Source organism: Saccostrea echinata, unplaced genomic scaffold (assembly GCF_033153115.1).
Source record: "Saccostrea echinata isolate AGI-Se365-2 ecotype Australia unplaced genomic scaffold, CSIRO_AGI_Sech_v1 ptg000045l, whole genome shotgun sequence".
NCBI lineage: Eukaryota > Metazoa > Mollusca > Bivalvia > Ostreida > Ostreidae > Saccostrea > Saccostrea echinata.
The window spans coordinates 5,143,115-5,157,842 of record NW_026889794.1 but is presented as its reverse complement, the minus strand read 5'-3'; the positions used below and the strand labels follow the sequence as shown (position 1 = coordinate 5,157,842).

The following is a 14,728-nucleotide window of genomic DNA, read 5'->3' as shown; positions in this document are numbered from 1 at the left end:
GCCCTGTTAAGAATTATATGTTGAATTCTTTGATGTAAAATATTACCTTTATTTGACAGATAAGTTGATGTTACAGGGACTTCAACAACGTCATTTAAAGTCAGCATTTCGTAATTCTATGATCGTTATAATGACCTTGTTAGCAAATATAACCTATCACTGGGTCATTTTTTGACTGATATATTTCATACTAATTGTTAAACCTTTGTTTTTATACTAAATTTGACTACGGATTACTCCGCCTACCTGATCAATACATAGGACTCACGGCGGATGTTACCAGTCCACAGGGGATGCTTACTCCTCCTATGCACCTGATCCCACCTCTGGAATTTCCAGCAGTCGTGTTTTATGCCCTGTTCACAGATCTGTATTGTTTGTAGGTTTTTTTTCGTGATCGATCACTGTTCGTTATCTTCACTTTTTTCATTAAAAATGGTTTTCTACAATAAGAGTAAAATAAGCTTAATAATATCTGAACAAATAAGGAAATTCAAAGAAATGCAGTTACTTTTAGATTATAATGCTAAAATTCACATTAGATCTTCTATGTTACAGTATAGATTGCAAATTTATTTTTTTTTATATATAAAAATATTAATAGTTTTAATGTAGTACAAGTAGTCTGTATAGGACATAAAGCCCCCGACTATTCGACTAAACTGCCCGAGTAAAATTGACATCACTTATTAATACTAGTACTTTTTCTACTAGTACCCTCTTGAATCGTAACAAAAGCTTGTTTGAAAGCTGGGGGCGAAATGTCTTAGAATATGATTATACAACATATAATACAATTTATTTTTCTATTTTTGTATACATGTAAAATAAAGCGGATGGTCTGCATTGCTATAGTTGTGATCTCGTTGATAAACCCATGAACTGTCACGCAAACACAAGTTGTGACCACCATGAGGTAGGTGCTAGCGTACCTTCTTTCTACATAACTCCTTTACAAAAGAGCTCCAAGATCATATCTTGCGAATACTTCATAATTAAGATTAAAATTAAAAGTTAAGAACAAGTTAGCCAAAAATGTTCAAAAAACAAGAATGAAAATTTACTTTTCCGGAACTTTTCGGTAATTAATAGACATAAAACAGATTAAGGTCAAAATCTAGTAAATGACTTTAGGCTAACTGTTTGGTGCTAGATCCATTATGGCGTCATAATCATTTCAACTTCCTTTTTCCCGTACTTTACGGGTATAATAGAATTAAGTAGAAAATAAAGTATTTTCATGGAATTCAATTTGAAATCATGTTAAAAAAAGTAATCTCGATACCTATATTTAATTTAATATTACATGTATTTTAAAGAAGAGGTTTAGAACATACAAGTTACCGTTTTCTGAGAGACTGCAGGCAATCTGAATACATTTCCTTTGTCTGATATGGAAAAAACTCCCATATTCGTGACTGGTTTTCCTAATTTTTCATTCATAATGACAGTTTAAAATTCTTCGTCAGGGTTACCTGCAAATTATGCCCCGAAACACCTTATTTGACCAAGATAAAGTTATAAAAGCATCATTAAAGAAATTTATTTCTCAAATTTGAGAAATCTGTAGGCACCGTTCATTTACTAGATCGTGATCTTAACTGCTGTTCTTTATTACAATATTCCTTAGCTAATTCTATTTTTCATTTTATAACTATTTTATCAATGATTCATGCTTCACTCTACTTAGTCTTTTGAATTTTTATTACTGGATTGATTACAGGAATTACTTTCCAAATTATAAGTAGTTTCGTTTTGGGAAAAGCCATTAATTTCCTATACATATGACTGTATTACAGATATGTTTTGTGACAGAAACCATTGACAATAACTTTAATCTGGCCTATATACTTGGATGTGTGGCTGAGCAGGTAGGATTTAAAACAAATGTAAAAGTTGAAGATAACGAACGGTGTTCAATCTCATGAATCATTTAAACAATACAAATTGTGAACACGGGTCCCTGGAAAAAAACATGAGGTGGGATCAGGTGCAAAGGCAGAGTAAGCATCCCCAGCAAGTAAAGTCGATATATCTGAATGTCGAATTGAAGGCCACAGTAAGAGTTTTCTTCTTTTCATATAGACGTCATTGAATAAATTCTGCTTCATAAGAATATAAAAATAGGTCGGTTGAAAAACTCACCTATTGTGATTCCAACGGATTGTTGAAAGAGCTAAAATCCAAAGAATAGATAGATATTGCAAATGAGGAACTCCAGTATCCTTTTAATATCAACTTCAGAGTATTTACCTGTTGAATCAAAATGTTTTTAATAAAATAATTTTGTATGTGATCAATCATATGTCATTGACGAGGAAAAAGTCACCTGATTTGACTCCCTGTAAACTTGATGTTTGTGATGTTACTTTGAGTTAAAGAAATATGAAACGGACAACAACATATTGAAGTTTGAGTTCATCCTTGTGATGGGTTTATCTATGACTCAGATACAATTTCAATATCGCATTGTCTAGTGAGCTTGGTATATCATATCTGACCAGACCTGGGGTCAATTACTTTGAAATGTAATGAATTAAATTACAATTACTTTGAAATTTTTACCATTACAATTACCATTACCATTACTCTCATTCAGAAAAGTAATTGATTAAATTACAATTACTTTGTCAAAGTAATGAATTACATTACACATTACATTTTATAAGGAAAAAACACAAATTTTATGACCACACAATTTACCGGTATATCCATAAATTAACTTTCTCACACTTTGTGCTCGGTTAATATGCTTTCCTTCAGGTCTATAAGTCAGGGTATTTGGATTTTGGATTCATTTATCGTGTTCATGTAGTTTACCAATCTACAGTTGACAAAGAAAGTGGATCAGCTAGAACACTTTCAATGTTGTAGTTTGTTGAGTCTCTGATGCTAGTTACTTTTAAAAAAAAAAAATAAATGATAAACATTTCATATTTTATGTTTTATTTAATCAACAGATAATTCTATAATTGTAAAACGAGTATGTATTTTAAAATAATTTAATTAATTGGCACTCATAATTAGCTGAGCAGGCACAATCAATGAAGATACATTCAAATAATCTGACTTTGAGTAAAGCACATCGTCGTCCACAGTTGACTAAAATCTGAATCCTTTCTATTCGAGGATTCGATCCAAAATTATGCCCCAGTGCAATTTTTTAACAGCTAGATAGCCAGTAATACAAAGGGAGAGAAATCTACATGAAAAAACAATGGTATCTCCCTTTTTAGAATACTTAACAATAGTAATACAATGAATTACTTTGATACATTTAATTTTGTAGGAATGTTCGGATATTGCTCCTAAAAATCACTTCAGAAGAAGCTTAACTCGGCAGTGTTGTAGCAAGAATCTGTGTAACAAGCAATATCCAGGATCTATCACAACCACATCACCCTACCCAACAACCTCAGCCCAACCCCCAACATCCACCCAGATGACGACACATCATACTAATAGTCATCACGGTAAACTTACCAGATATTTTTTGCCTTTCTTTGTAAGAAAAGGGTTAAAGGGTTTCTATTCTGATTGCGTAATCTTTTTCTGTGCCCATTTCAGCTATCCTTTACTACTTTATTTTGAAAAAAAAGAAATAAACAGCGGCAAACAAAATTTTATCTGAATATAGAACATATGTGACTGAAAAGAAAGCTTACTGTTGAAATGTGTATCTTTCGTACTCAAATATCTCATCTCCCTTGTCGGTTTGTCATGAAATTAAAAACAAAACCCAACAACATAGTTTTATATTTTTACAACGGGATTTATCCTAATAATTTCTTTCGAACATTGTAAAGATGTGCATCGAATAAACATAAGCTAACAATCTTGCATCATGATTTTATGACCCCACTTCTGTTTTTTGTAGATAGCTGTAAACATGGCCACACTTTCAATGGTTACTGCTATATCTCGTCGGTACACAACGGTAACGAAAAGAGCCAAACCACTAGGCATGAGGCAGATGTAAGGATGCTACAGCAATTTCACTTACTGACCAACAATTAATAAATAAATAAATGCTTAATTTCAACTGAAACAATTTTTTTTTAAAAACGGAGTTATAAGGTATGATGGCTTATTTGTGTAAGCTGTCCGCACAATTCATTTAGTTTAGTAAAGAAGGTTAATTCAAAAACTTTTTGAGAAAACACACGTTTCATGTTTTTTGATACTTTTAAATGAAATGTTGCTCTTATTCTGCAAATGTTTTGCATTTGGTAAGACAAATGAAGAATTTTCTGTAAAGTAACGTTTTTTTTTTTATTCTTTCAGACTATTTGCAGACATAGTGGCATGACCCTAACGAGCATACACTCTCAAACAGAGGAGGACTTTATTCATAGAATTATGACTGGACGTATGCATATTAATTTTGACATTTAACTTACTTGATTGATTCATTGATTCATTGATTGTATGTTGTTTTACGCCCCATTCGAGAATTTTTCATGGATTTACCGGTTAACGGCTTCAAATTTAGACCTTTACTCGGCACTTAGGGCCATTGAGCAGTGAGTGATCTTTATCGTGCCAACGCCTGCCGTGACACGGGGCCTCGGTTTTTAAAGTCTCATCCGAAGGATCCGCAACTTTCACTTAATTCAAAGTGCCGTGCGCTTGCTGAAGGAACAGTTGCTACCTTTTTTTTTTTTATCAACTTAGGTCAGTTGCGGTCGAGATTCAAACTCACGCTCTTCCGACCACGGCGCGAGCGCTATACTTATTTACTAGATAGTAAAATTAATATTATTTTGATAAAAAATAACTGATGAACATAACTTTTGTTATGTTTTCTGTGGTGTCAAAAATGGAAGAAAAAAGGGAAAGCGAAAGCGAAAGAAAGATGGGAGGGAAGAGAGATAGTGCAAGGAGAAGGGATAAAGCTTAATTCACCCTACCTCTTTCATACTATATTCTTGTTACATTTGAAGGATTTTTCATCGTTGATAATAATTCTAAAAAAGGGAATTTTGTTTGATTTTAATAACCCCAAATACGTATACCATATTTTACTCTTTCGCATATCAGTCGGATCAAATCATAGATATATTTATCTAAAAGTGAGTAAAAAAAATTCATAAGGTTTTAAGGTAGTTTTTAGACAATAATCGGATTGCCCGGAGGTTGACTAGAGGTAACCACTTAGCAAATACTATAGTATCAATTCATCCAACACAAATCTACCTTGGAATCTGGAAACTGCTCTTTTTCTCCTGCCTTAAGTAACATCAATTTTTATTCCTTTACGGTTAGGCCTTTCCTTTTCGAACATGGGCCTTTGCTGGAGATATTAAAGCTCTAATTAAGATATTCACTATAGTAATATATATAATCTTATTTTATAGACGACTTTTGGATAGGCCTCAGTAATGAACACTGGGACGATGGAACTCTGTTTGACTTTCATAGCCACCACTCTGTCTCCACTAGAGACTGTGTCGTCATGGACAAACACAAAAGCTGGCGGGCGGTTGGATGCAATCAGCATCATTTCTTTTTATGCAAAAAGAAGTATGTTATATTACAAAAATGAAAATTGTAAATTATTCAAAATTTAGAGACTCTCCTCTCATAAGCATTAGCTTGAGGCTGCAACACTTCATAATTCTCAACAGTCTAGAGGTAAGTGCAGATATTAGAAAGTTAATTTAAGGCTATGTAGTCTTATCATTCACAATTCCGCAATAATTTTTGAAAACGTATGTTTTATCAAAATGTAACCATCAAAAAATTCATTTCATTTCCTTCGAATGGAATACTATATTTTAAAAGAAGTATTGCAATTTTTTTTTTATTGCAGACTTCATCAAAGTGCTTAAATCTAATTAAAGAACTGTTAAAAGAACTTTTGTACCTTTTTCCAAACGCAACTACTGCCTGGGGTAATATGCTTTCTACATGACTGTACATTTGATATGAAATTAATAGAATAACACAATATACTGGAAAACAGGTGACTTTCTTTTTTTTTATTCTTATAAATTATGTGCGTTATCACATGTTATACTTTCATGATAATGCGTATAAATCTGCTTGCCCAATATGGAAACGAATAGGTAGTTATATTTCAAAGACTATTTTATAGGATTGAACATTCACGGAAGTCTTTATTATTTATCATCTTTAGAATTCACCGATGAGAAAATTATGTATTGCTATATTCATAGTAACGTACTAGAAAATGCATGTAGATTCTTTCAATTCCATATATTTTGATGTATTTCTCTGTCATCTGCATATGATGTTGTTAATGTCGTCCATATTTTAAGTATGATCAACATGATGAATGTATGATCAATTTAAAAATTAAGGCAAGCTAATGACAAATAACTTGATGTAACATGGTTTTCAACTATTGCATACAAAGTCAGTATTTCACAAATTCTATGATCGATATATATATATATATATATATATATATATATATATATATATATATATATATATATATATATATATATATATATATATATATATATATATATTGACCTTGTTTGCAAATACAACATATGGTAGGATCATATAATGAGTGAAATGTTTCTCATTAATTGCTAGACTTTGTGTTTATACCAATTTGACTACTGAATCAATTAATACATGTGGCTCACAGCTACCGGTTTGTGGCCGGTTGGCAGAGGATGCTTTCTCCTCTAGGGATTCTAGGGGTCCTTGACTTTTGCCCTAATCGTATTCTTTACTGGATGTATGAGGTTGATAACTATTTATCTTCAACTTTTACATTTACTACAAATATTTACTTTCATTTCTTTTATTTAAACGTCAAATCAAGTACCGGTAAATGGATATTTTTTCTCCCTGAAATTGTAATTTTTGTGGTTTCAAACATTAACGTAACACATGTAAAGCTTGCCAATATATATATATGCATTGCTCTATCAAAACTCAGAAGTGTAAAAAAAAATACGTGAACGTAATCAATTCAATACTTTCTTTGATTTTTTTTTAAAAATGTGAAATAAGTTGAAAGTACGATTGCATACATGTGAATCTTCATTAAAACTTCACAGACTTGTTAAATTGATTACAAAAGAATTTAAAGAAATTTAATTTTTGGAAAAAAATCTATGTACAAAGAAATAAAAAAAAATTATGTAAGTTTTTTTCCGAAAACAGTGATCCTGATAACCACCATTAGTGTTGTATATTCACAACATATTAATTACCCATAATGAATTAGTTTTAACTTTATTTCCCATTTCCCTTAGCGAAGACCTTATCGCTAAGTATATGTTGGTTAACTTTTCCCGAGTACTGTAGATCACTAAATTTTCGCGACACCTTGTTTTCGCGAGATAGTCATTGACTCTTTATTAGCGAGACAGAATATTCACGAATTGTGGTTATTGCTTTATATAATCTTTAGGAATACTAATATACACGAAAACGAAATTTTCGCGAGCACGCTCTCTCGTGTAATTCGCGAGGGAACAAATCGAATGGCGAGGGAAAAGTTTAACAACATTCGTAGTACACACACAAGAAATTAAACCCTTTGTGTGTCTATCCACTTTATTACAATTTTTTGTGTATTTCTTGTTATTTAATCAAGATAATGATGATTTTATCCTGACTGCTTTATAAGATGCATATGTGATAATTATACCTTCAGGGGTATAACCACTTGTCTGCAACAGGTCAGGTGATTTCCTACAGTGAGTAGTTTTCAAACACAGTAAGCTTCATTTCTGCATATTCAATGTCACTGTTCGAAGATAGTCCTGTCATTTTTAATGGATTAAGTCAGGAGCTTAGGAGTCTTGTGGACATTAGAAGAGATTTGTTTTTAGAGGTAAAATGGATTAATTGCTCTTGAAAAGCAAATAATTCCACAGAAAACGAAAGCAGAAAAAAATCTGTATATGGTTGGATTGTCTCGGCTTACACAGGGAAAGTTTACACACTACCTGAGGAATATGGGACTGTCCCTGTGTATATGAGCTTTGTAAAAATTATATTTGAATTCTTGCTGTGTCCTTTTAATTGAAATCGAAGACAAGATGGTGAGTAAACTTTTTTTGCACTTATGGATGAGATATAATTTTGGTTGAAGTATCAGTGTAAAGCGTAGATCCTTAATATTCAATCAATTACAAAACCTTGCTTAAGTTTCTGTTCTAATTTTTAATTTTGATTTAATCTATTTTTTAATTCTTTATGTTTTAATTTTAGCTTAAGTTTACTAATTCAGAAAGGAAGACAGGGGGATAGAAAGAGATCCTTTTTCCTTTACGAATTCTGTAGATTTATTGACTGTTTAGCACTTCAGGTGCAATATTCATTAGTACATGTACATGTTTCACATCTCGAACAAAGGGCTTTTGCTGATACTAAAGAACTTGGTACACTCCAAGCCCAAGCTTCATGGTTTATTGACTATTCCATTGTGTGCATAATTATTAAACCTATATGATGACGTCTCTATATGAGTGAAAAATTCTCGAATGGGACGCAAAACAACATACAATCAGTCAATCAATATAAATTATCTACAAGAAATAAAAAATAAAGTTTATGCAAAAGATTGAACATGATTTTTAAAGTGAATTGAAAAATTAAAGAGTGTTGGAAGACAAAATAATATTAATTCAAATTCAGATCAAAATTTAAAGTCATTATTACAAATTTTTAAGAAAAAAGAAATATGGTAAGGCATCTACGCGGATATGCAACTCAGATAGACACATCCAACAATGGTAAGTCGAATTGTGTCTCTCTCTTGTTGCATTTGTACAGGGTAAGATATTTTGGTAGACTTTCGCGTTTTTTTTGTACAATGGTTAAATTTTTAGATGGCTCATTCTATTTTCAGGTTAATATATTTTATAATTTTTGATATTAATGTCTATTATAATGTTTATTATATTGTGTATTTGTATCTTTAGTAATTATAAATAATCAGAATGTATTGTTCAATTTAATAAAGAGTGGTAAGTTGAATTGTGTCTCTCTCTTAAGGCATTTATACAGGTTGGGTAACATGGCCACTCCCCATAACTTGTGATGCGATATGGACAGGAAGGAAGTTAATCAACGGAACGTTAAATTTAAAAATTAAATTTGAAGAGTTATTTCGAGAAGTAAAATGAAATATAAAGATAACGAACAGTATTCAGTCTCGAAAGTCCAATGAAACGATACAAATTTGGAACAGAGCTAATATGGATTTAGAGGTGGGATCAGGTGCCATGGAGGAGTGAGCATTCCTTGCTGACCGGTCACACCCGCCGTGTGCTCCTTGTCATGATCCGAAAAAAAAAAAAACACCGGAAAAATCCGTAGACAGTTCAGTGTATAAGTAATGGCCTAACAATTAGTATGAAAAACATCAATCAGCATTTGACTTAATAATAGGTTGCATGTGCTGACAAGGTCATTGCATCGACAGTAAAACTTGCGAAATAATGACTTCAAACGAGACTGTTGATATCCTTGTTTCATCAACTTGTTAGTTAATAGTTTGTCTCGTTTTAGAAATTGTTCATACGTAGAGCATGCTCTTGCGTATCGAATCAACCGAGAGACATAAACCCCATATGCAGGTGATAAGGGTATATTGCTACATAAGTAAGGCAAGTTGACGATTGAAAAGTTAAAGTCATCACGTTTATCATAAAGTTTTGTTATTAGGTTACCATTAACGTCTTTTTCTATTCAAATATCTAAATATGAAACAGATGTGTCAGAATCTGTGGTATCTTTTATTATATATCCTCACTAGGATATATCGAGTCGACATATGGATGAAAATAACTATTGTTAATTGATAATTCGTCTTCGATATTACGAATTGTCGAGTTGAAGGCTACAGCAAGTGTTTCTTTATGTATAAGCTTTTGAATAAATTCTGCTTCATATGAATATAAAAATAGGTCTGCTAATAACGGGGCGCAATTGGCACCCGTGGGAATTCCAACAGATTGTTGGAAGACCTGATCTCCAAAAACTACATAGATATTGTCAATCAGAAACTCAAGCATCTTTTTGTGTGTAGAATCAGAATGCTTTTTAACAAAATAATTTTGCAAATGACTAATGACGAGGTAAGTATATTTACGAGTTCCATTTTTATTGAAAAAGCAGCTGTCTATGATGTCAAAAAGCCTGGACTTCAATTTATCGTGGGGAATGGTTGTATAGAGTGTTGAAAAGTCGTACGTTTTGATGTTACTGGTTTTAGTAAAATTTTGTAATTTCAAATTTTCCAAAAGTTCTTTCGAGTTTTTAAGTATCCACATCTGATTTACACCACTTCTCGAATATACTGCTGTACAGTAGTCCTGAAGTTTCTCCTCCATTACAGTAAATATTTTAGTGAGGAGTAAAGAAAGAGGCCTGGTAGAACATTTACTGGAACCCGCTATCTTTGTTTTTAAGGATTTTTATGAAGTTTAGGAATCCAGTAAAGGTATGGTAATTCAAATTCATTTTGATTGTTGGGAATATTAAAAATATAAACGGACAAATGATTTTGAAGTATTTCTTCCTTAGAAAGGGAGCTATGGGTGTAAATTGGATTTCCACCTGCAGAAATAAATCCTAGTTCCTGTAAAACACAATTCAAATAATGAGCCTTGCAAACAAAGACTTTGTTGATACCAGCTTTGTAAGCTGGTACCAGTACATACTGATCGTTTATTCTCTCTAATTCCCTTTTCACTTGAACATTGAAAAAATAACTGGCGTGAGTCTTTTTGGTCAAGAGAAGAGGATTGTAGGAGTTGTCCTCCTCGGTCTATAACCTCTTACTTACATAAGCTTACAACGATCCCGGGAGTTGACAATCAAATTATTATGTAACAAGACTACTTATGATATAACATGTTTTTGAAACATAATCGGACTTATCCATGCTCATATGACGGCGTTTGGGATGAAACGGGTACTAAGGGGCTGAGTCCGTTATGGTGATAACCATGTTATGATAAGGTTATAATACAAAAATAAACGTACAATATTCTTAAATGTAATATTGTAAAAAAAATATTTGCTTCTTTGGATTTGTGAGAGAAAAATAATATGATAGTTTTTGTATCAGTAACATAATAAATATATAATAACATAGTAATTAGACTAGGCATGAAGAGATGGTAATCCTATGTTGAAAGGGAAATAAACACAAAGTACTGTCCACCACACCCCTTAGTACCATGTAAAGAGGGTCAGGTCATCACCCTCTTATACTTGATATTAAGACTATATATTAAAATATATACATGTAATTAATTATAGACATATATGCATACATTAAAAAATGGGGGAAAAAAGAGCTACAAGTTTAAGTCCAAAGACATCATAACATGAAAGTTACATGTAATGCTTCAAGATCGTTTGGCTATACTACATTAATTTTTAGCATTATTGACTAGATACCTGAAAAATTGACACAGTATACAATTTGTTTACATTTTGTACGCATTCAATGTGATATGTCGTTTATCACTTCAAACCAAGTTAGCTATCGAACGTTATACTAGCAGCCTTATAGGGCCGTTTGTTGATTTTTAGCTCTACTGGTCAGAGACCAGAAGAGCTTATGCGATAGTAAGATGTCCGTCGTCTGTCCGTCTGTCTGTCTGTCCGTCCGTCTGTAAACAATTTTTTAAAATGCTACTCCTCCTACAGTTTTGGTCTGATTTCAATATAACTTAACACACAAGTAGACTACACTAAGATACACAATTCTGTTTATCGGTTTTTGATTTCGATGAACGGTGTTGCCATGGTTACTAAAAATAGAAATTTCTGTGAAAAACTTTCAAAATGCTACTCCTCCTACAGTTTTGACCTGATTTCAATATAACTTGGCATACAAGTAGACTATACTAAGATGCATAATTCTGTATATCGGTTTTTGATTTCGATGAACGGTGTTGCCATGGTTACTAAGAAATAGAAATTTCTGTAAAATACTTTCAAAATGCTACTCCTCCTACAGTTTTTATCTGATTTCAATATAACTTGGTAATTCTGTATATCGGTTTTTGATTTCAATGAAGAGGGTTGCCATGGTTACTAACAATAGAAATTTCTGTGAAATACTTTCAAAATGCTACTCCTCTTACAGGTTTGGTCTGATTTCAGTATAACTTGGCAAACAAGTAGACTACACTAAAATACATAATTCTTTATATTGATTTTCTGATTTCGATGAACATTGTTGCCATGGTTACTAAAAATAGAAATTTCCTTGAAATACCTTCAAAATGCTACCCCTACAGTTTTAGTCTGATTTTAGTATTACTTAGCACACAAGAAAACTACAATAAGATACATAATTCTCTGTACCAGTTTCGGATTTCGATGAACAGTGTTGCCATGGTTACTAAAAATTGAAATTTTCTTGAAATACTTTCAAAACGCTACTCCTCCTACACTATTTGTTTGATTTCAGTATAATGTGGCATACAAGTAGACTACAGAGATACATAATTGGTGTTATTGTTTTTTGATTTTGTTGAATGATGTTGCCATGGTTACTTAAATCAAAATTTCTGAAAAATAGTTTTAAAAGGCTACTCCTCCTACAGTTTTAGTCTTATTTAATAATAAATCTTGCCACAAAAGAAACTAAACGAAGGATCATTATTCTATTTATTGTTGTTGCAAAGTTTCAAGTCCAAGTGCTACTGTTATCTTCCTTTATAAATACAACCAGTAGAGCTACAGTCACGTCAGAGACTTCTGGTTTCCCCATGAATACATTGGTATACAAGTTAACAATTTCCTAAAAAAAATATTTTTGTGAATATGTAGTGCTAACGTTTAAGATAGGAGATTGAGATCATTGGCCAAATGACCCAGTGATAGGTTGTTTTTGCAACAAGGTCAGTATAACGACCATAGAATTTTCGAAATGTTGACTTTAAACGAAAATCCCTATAACATTAACTTATTCGTCAATAGCCTATCTCGGTTTCAAAATTGATCGTATTCAGAGCATGCTCTTGCATATCGAATACGTTGGGAGAAATAAACACCATATGCAGGTGATAGTGTAATGTTACTACATAAATCAGGAAATCAACCATTGTCGTCTTCAGTCAGTAAAACATCCAAATATGAAACAGATGTGTCAGACTCTGTGGCGTCTTTATTTCCAGTTCACTGGGATATGTCGAGTCCACATATGAATGAAAACAATCATAGTTAATTGTTAAAAAAACGTTGTCAAGGCAAAAGGGATTTTTCTTTTGTTGACAAACCTCATGAAACACTAAGGATGAGGCTTTAGTAATGTACAAGCTCTGGAGGCATTATAAATTCTAATTGAGCGTTTGAGATGTAGCAATTACGCATTGGACTAAAGATATATGTTTCCAGATGGATAACCAAGTGATGATTCTGATGAATGTTTAACCAAAATTGATAGATTCAATGTTCAGTTATGTATAAAAAACACTGGTAAGATGGCAAGATGCATATTTTAACTATTTTCAGAAGATAGTCTCTGTATGTTTTATTTGATTAAATGTTTGCAGATGTTATATACATACTTACATTATCTTGGATACTGTATTTGACGTACTAACGTGCTATCGAGATGAAATTTGAAGCACGTTTATTCCTAGCTGACTAAATGGACAATATTGACCAAACTTACGTAGGATAAATACTATTCATAGTCTGTGTTATGTTTTTCTCTTTAATAAAATACTTCTCAGGTTACTATACATGATGAACGTATTACGCTTTTAATATCAAGAAATTGAGAAACATCATTTTTAGCCTCCCTGATGTAAACACTGTAAAAAGTTCTGCATGGGTTTTTTAAAAAAATATTCCCACACCCCATCCCTTCATCCCCATTAAAGTTTGATTCTTTATTCGGTTTAGGAGGCTGTTGACCCCTTACAAGGCCAAGCTTACTTTGTATTTTTTGTATTATGAAGATAGGCCTAATGTATTTGTTACCTTTAAAGGTTTTTGCATGGTTTTGTCTTTTTAGTGATAATTCATTATGTTATCATATATCACATTTTTTTTAATTTTACATGTATGTATTTTACATGTATATTTATTTTTAAAAATTTTTACCTCAATTTGTGTAAAAAATTTTCGCAATATAATCTGGTGTTTTGTCTTTATTGCTACTTCATAAACAGGGTAAAATATCATATACAGAGTAAATTTCTGTTTGTCATGATGGAAGAGGAAGGCATAAAGATAGAAAAGATAATATTTATTTAAAGTCGGGTAAGACAACATGCAACAAGCCCTTTAAGAATACTGACACTCCAGTCAATTGCTCTAGATTTAACTGATTGCCAGTGTAGAAAAAATTAGTTTAAAGTGTATACTAAATGATGTGAAAAATACAAAAAGTTCTATTTTCTCAAAACGTCAAGTCTTTAAAGATTCATGCCAAGTCTGTATAAGTAAAGCCTTATGTAATATATGCGCACATTTGTTTTCCAGTGATTGAAATTTTAGATTCCCGTTTGAAATATCTCAGTTGGTAATGATTTTTTTTTTTACAATGGACGCATTAGAAATAAATGTAACCAGATTAAAATTTTCAGTCTTAGCTTTGGGAATCAACATATAACAAAAAAAATTAAGAATTTTCAACTACATGCAAAAATTAAAGAAAAGTTGAAGATTGAGAAATTTCAACCCATATGTATGAATTTTATGTAGCTCTATAATTTATGTTCTTTGGGCTTTTTGGAAAAACACGTCCGACCGAGGCATGAGA

The 14,728-nt window shown here is 32.0% G+C and overlaps 1 protein-coding gene across 1 annotated transcript; it reads left to right on the top strand.

Moving 5' to 3' along the window:
* Window positions 1-877: 877 nt before the first annotated feature.
* On the top strand, window positions 878-5,932 carry LOC133201584 (uncharacterized). Its single transcript, XM_061337381.1, has 7 exons — window positions 878-916; window positions 1,800-1,871; window positions 3,290-3,473; window positions 3,878-3,975; window positions 4,285-4,369; window positions 5,358-5,523; window positions 5,813-5,932. The coding sequence occupies exons 1-7, from the start codon at window positions 878-880 to the stop codon at window positions 5,829-5,831; spliced, it is 663 nt and encodes a 220-aa protein (XP_061193365.1). The 3' UTR covers window positions 5,832-5,932.
* Window positions 5,933-14,728: the final 8,796 nt, after the last annotated feature.

Bases quoted from the DNA above. Each gene is read 5' to 3' on its own strand.
- LOC133201584 (XM_061337381.1), top strand. From the start codon at position 878: ATGAACTGTCACGCAAACACAAGTTGTGACCACCATGAG. The intron at 917-1,799 runs GTAGGTGCTAGC...ACTGTATTACAG, and splicing joins CAAGTTGTGACCACCATGAG to ATATGTTTTGTGACAGAAAC. The intron at 3,474-3,877 runs GTAAACTTACCA...TGTTTTTTGTAG, and splicing joins TCATACTAATAGTCATCACG to ATAGCTGTAAACATGGCCAC.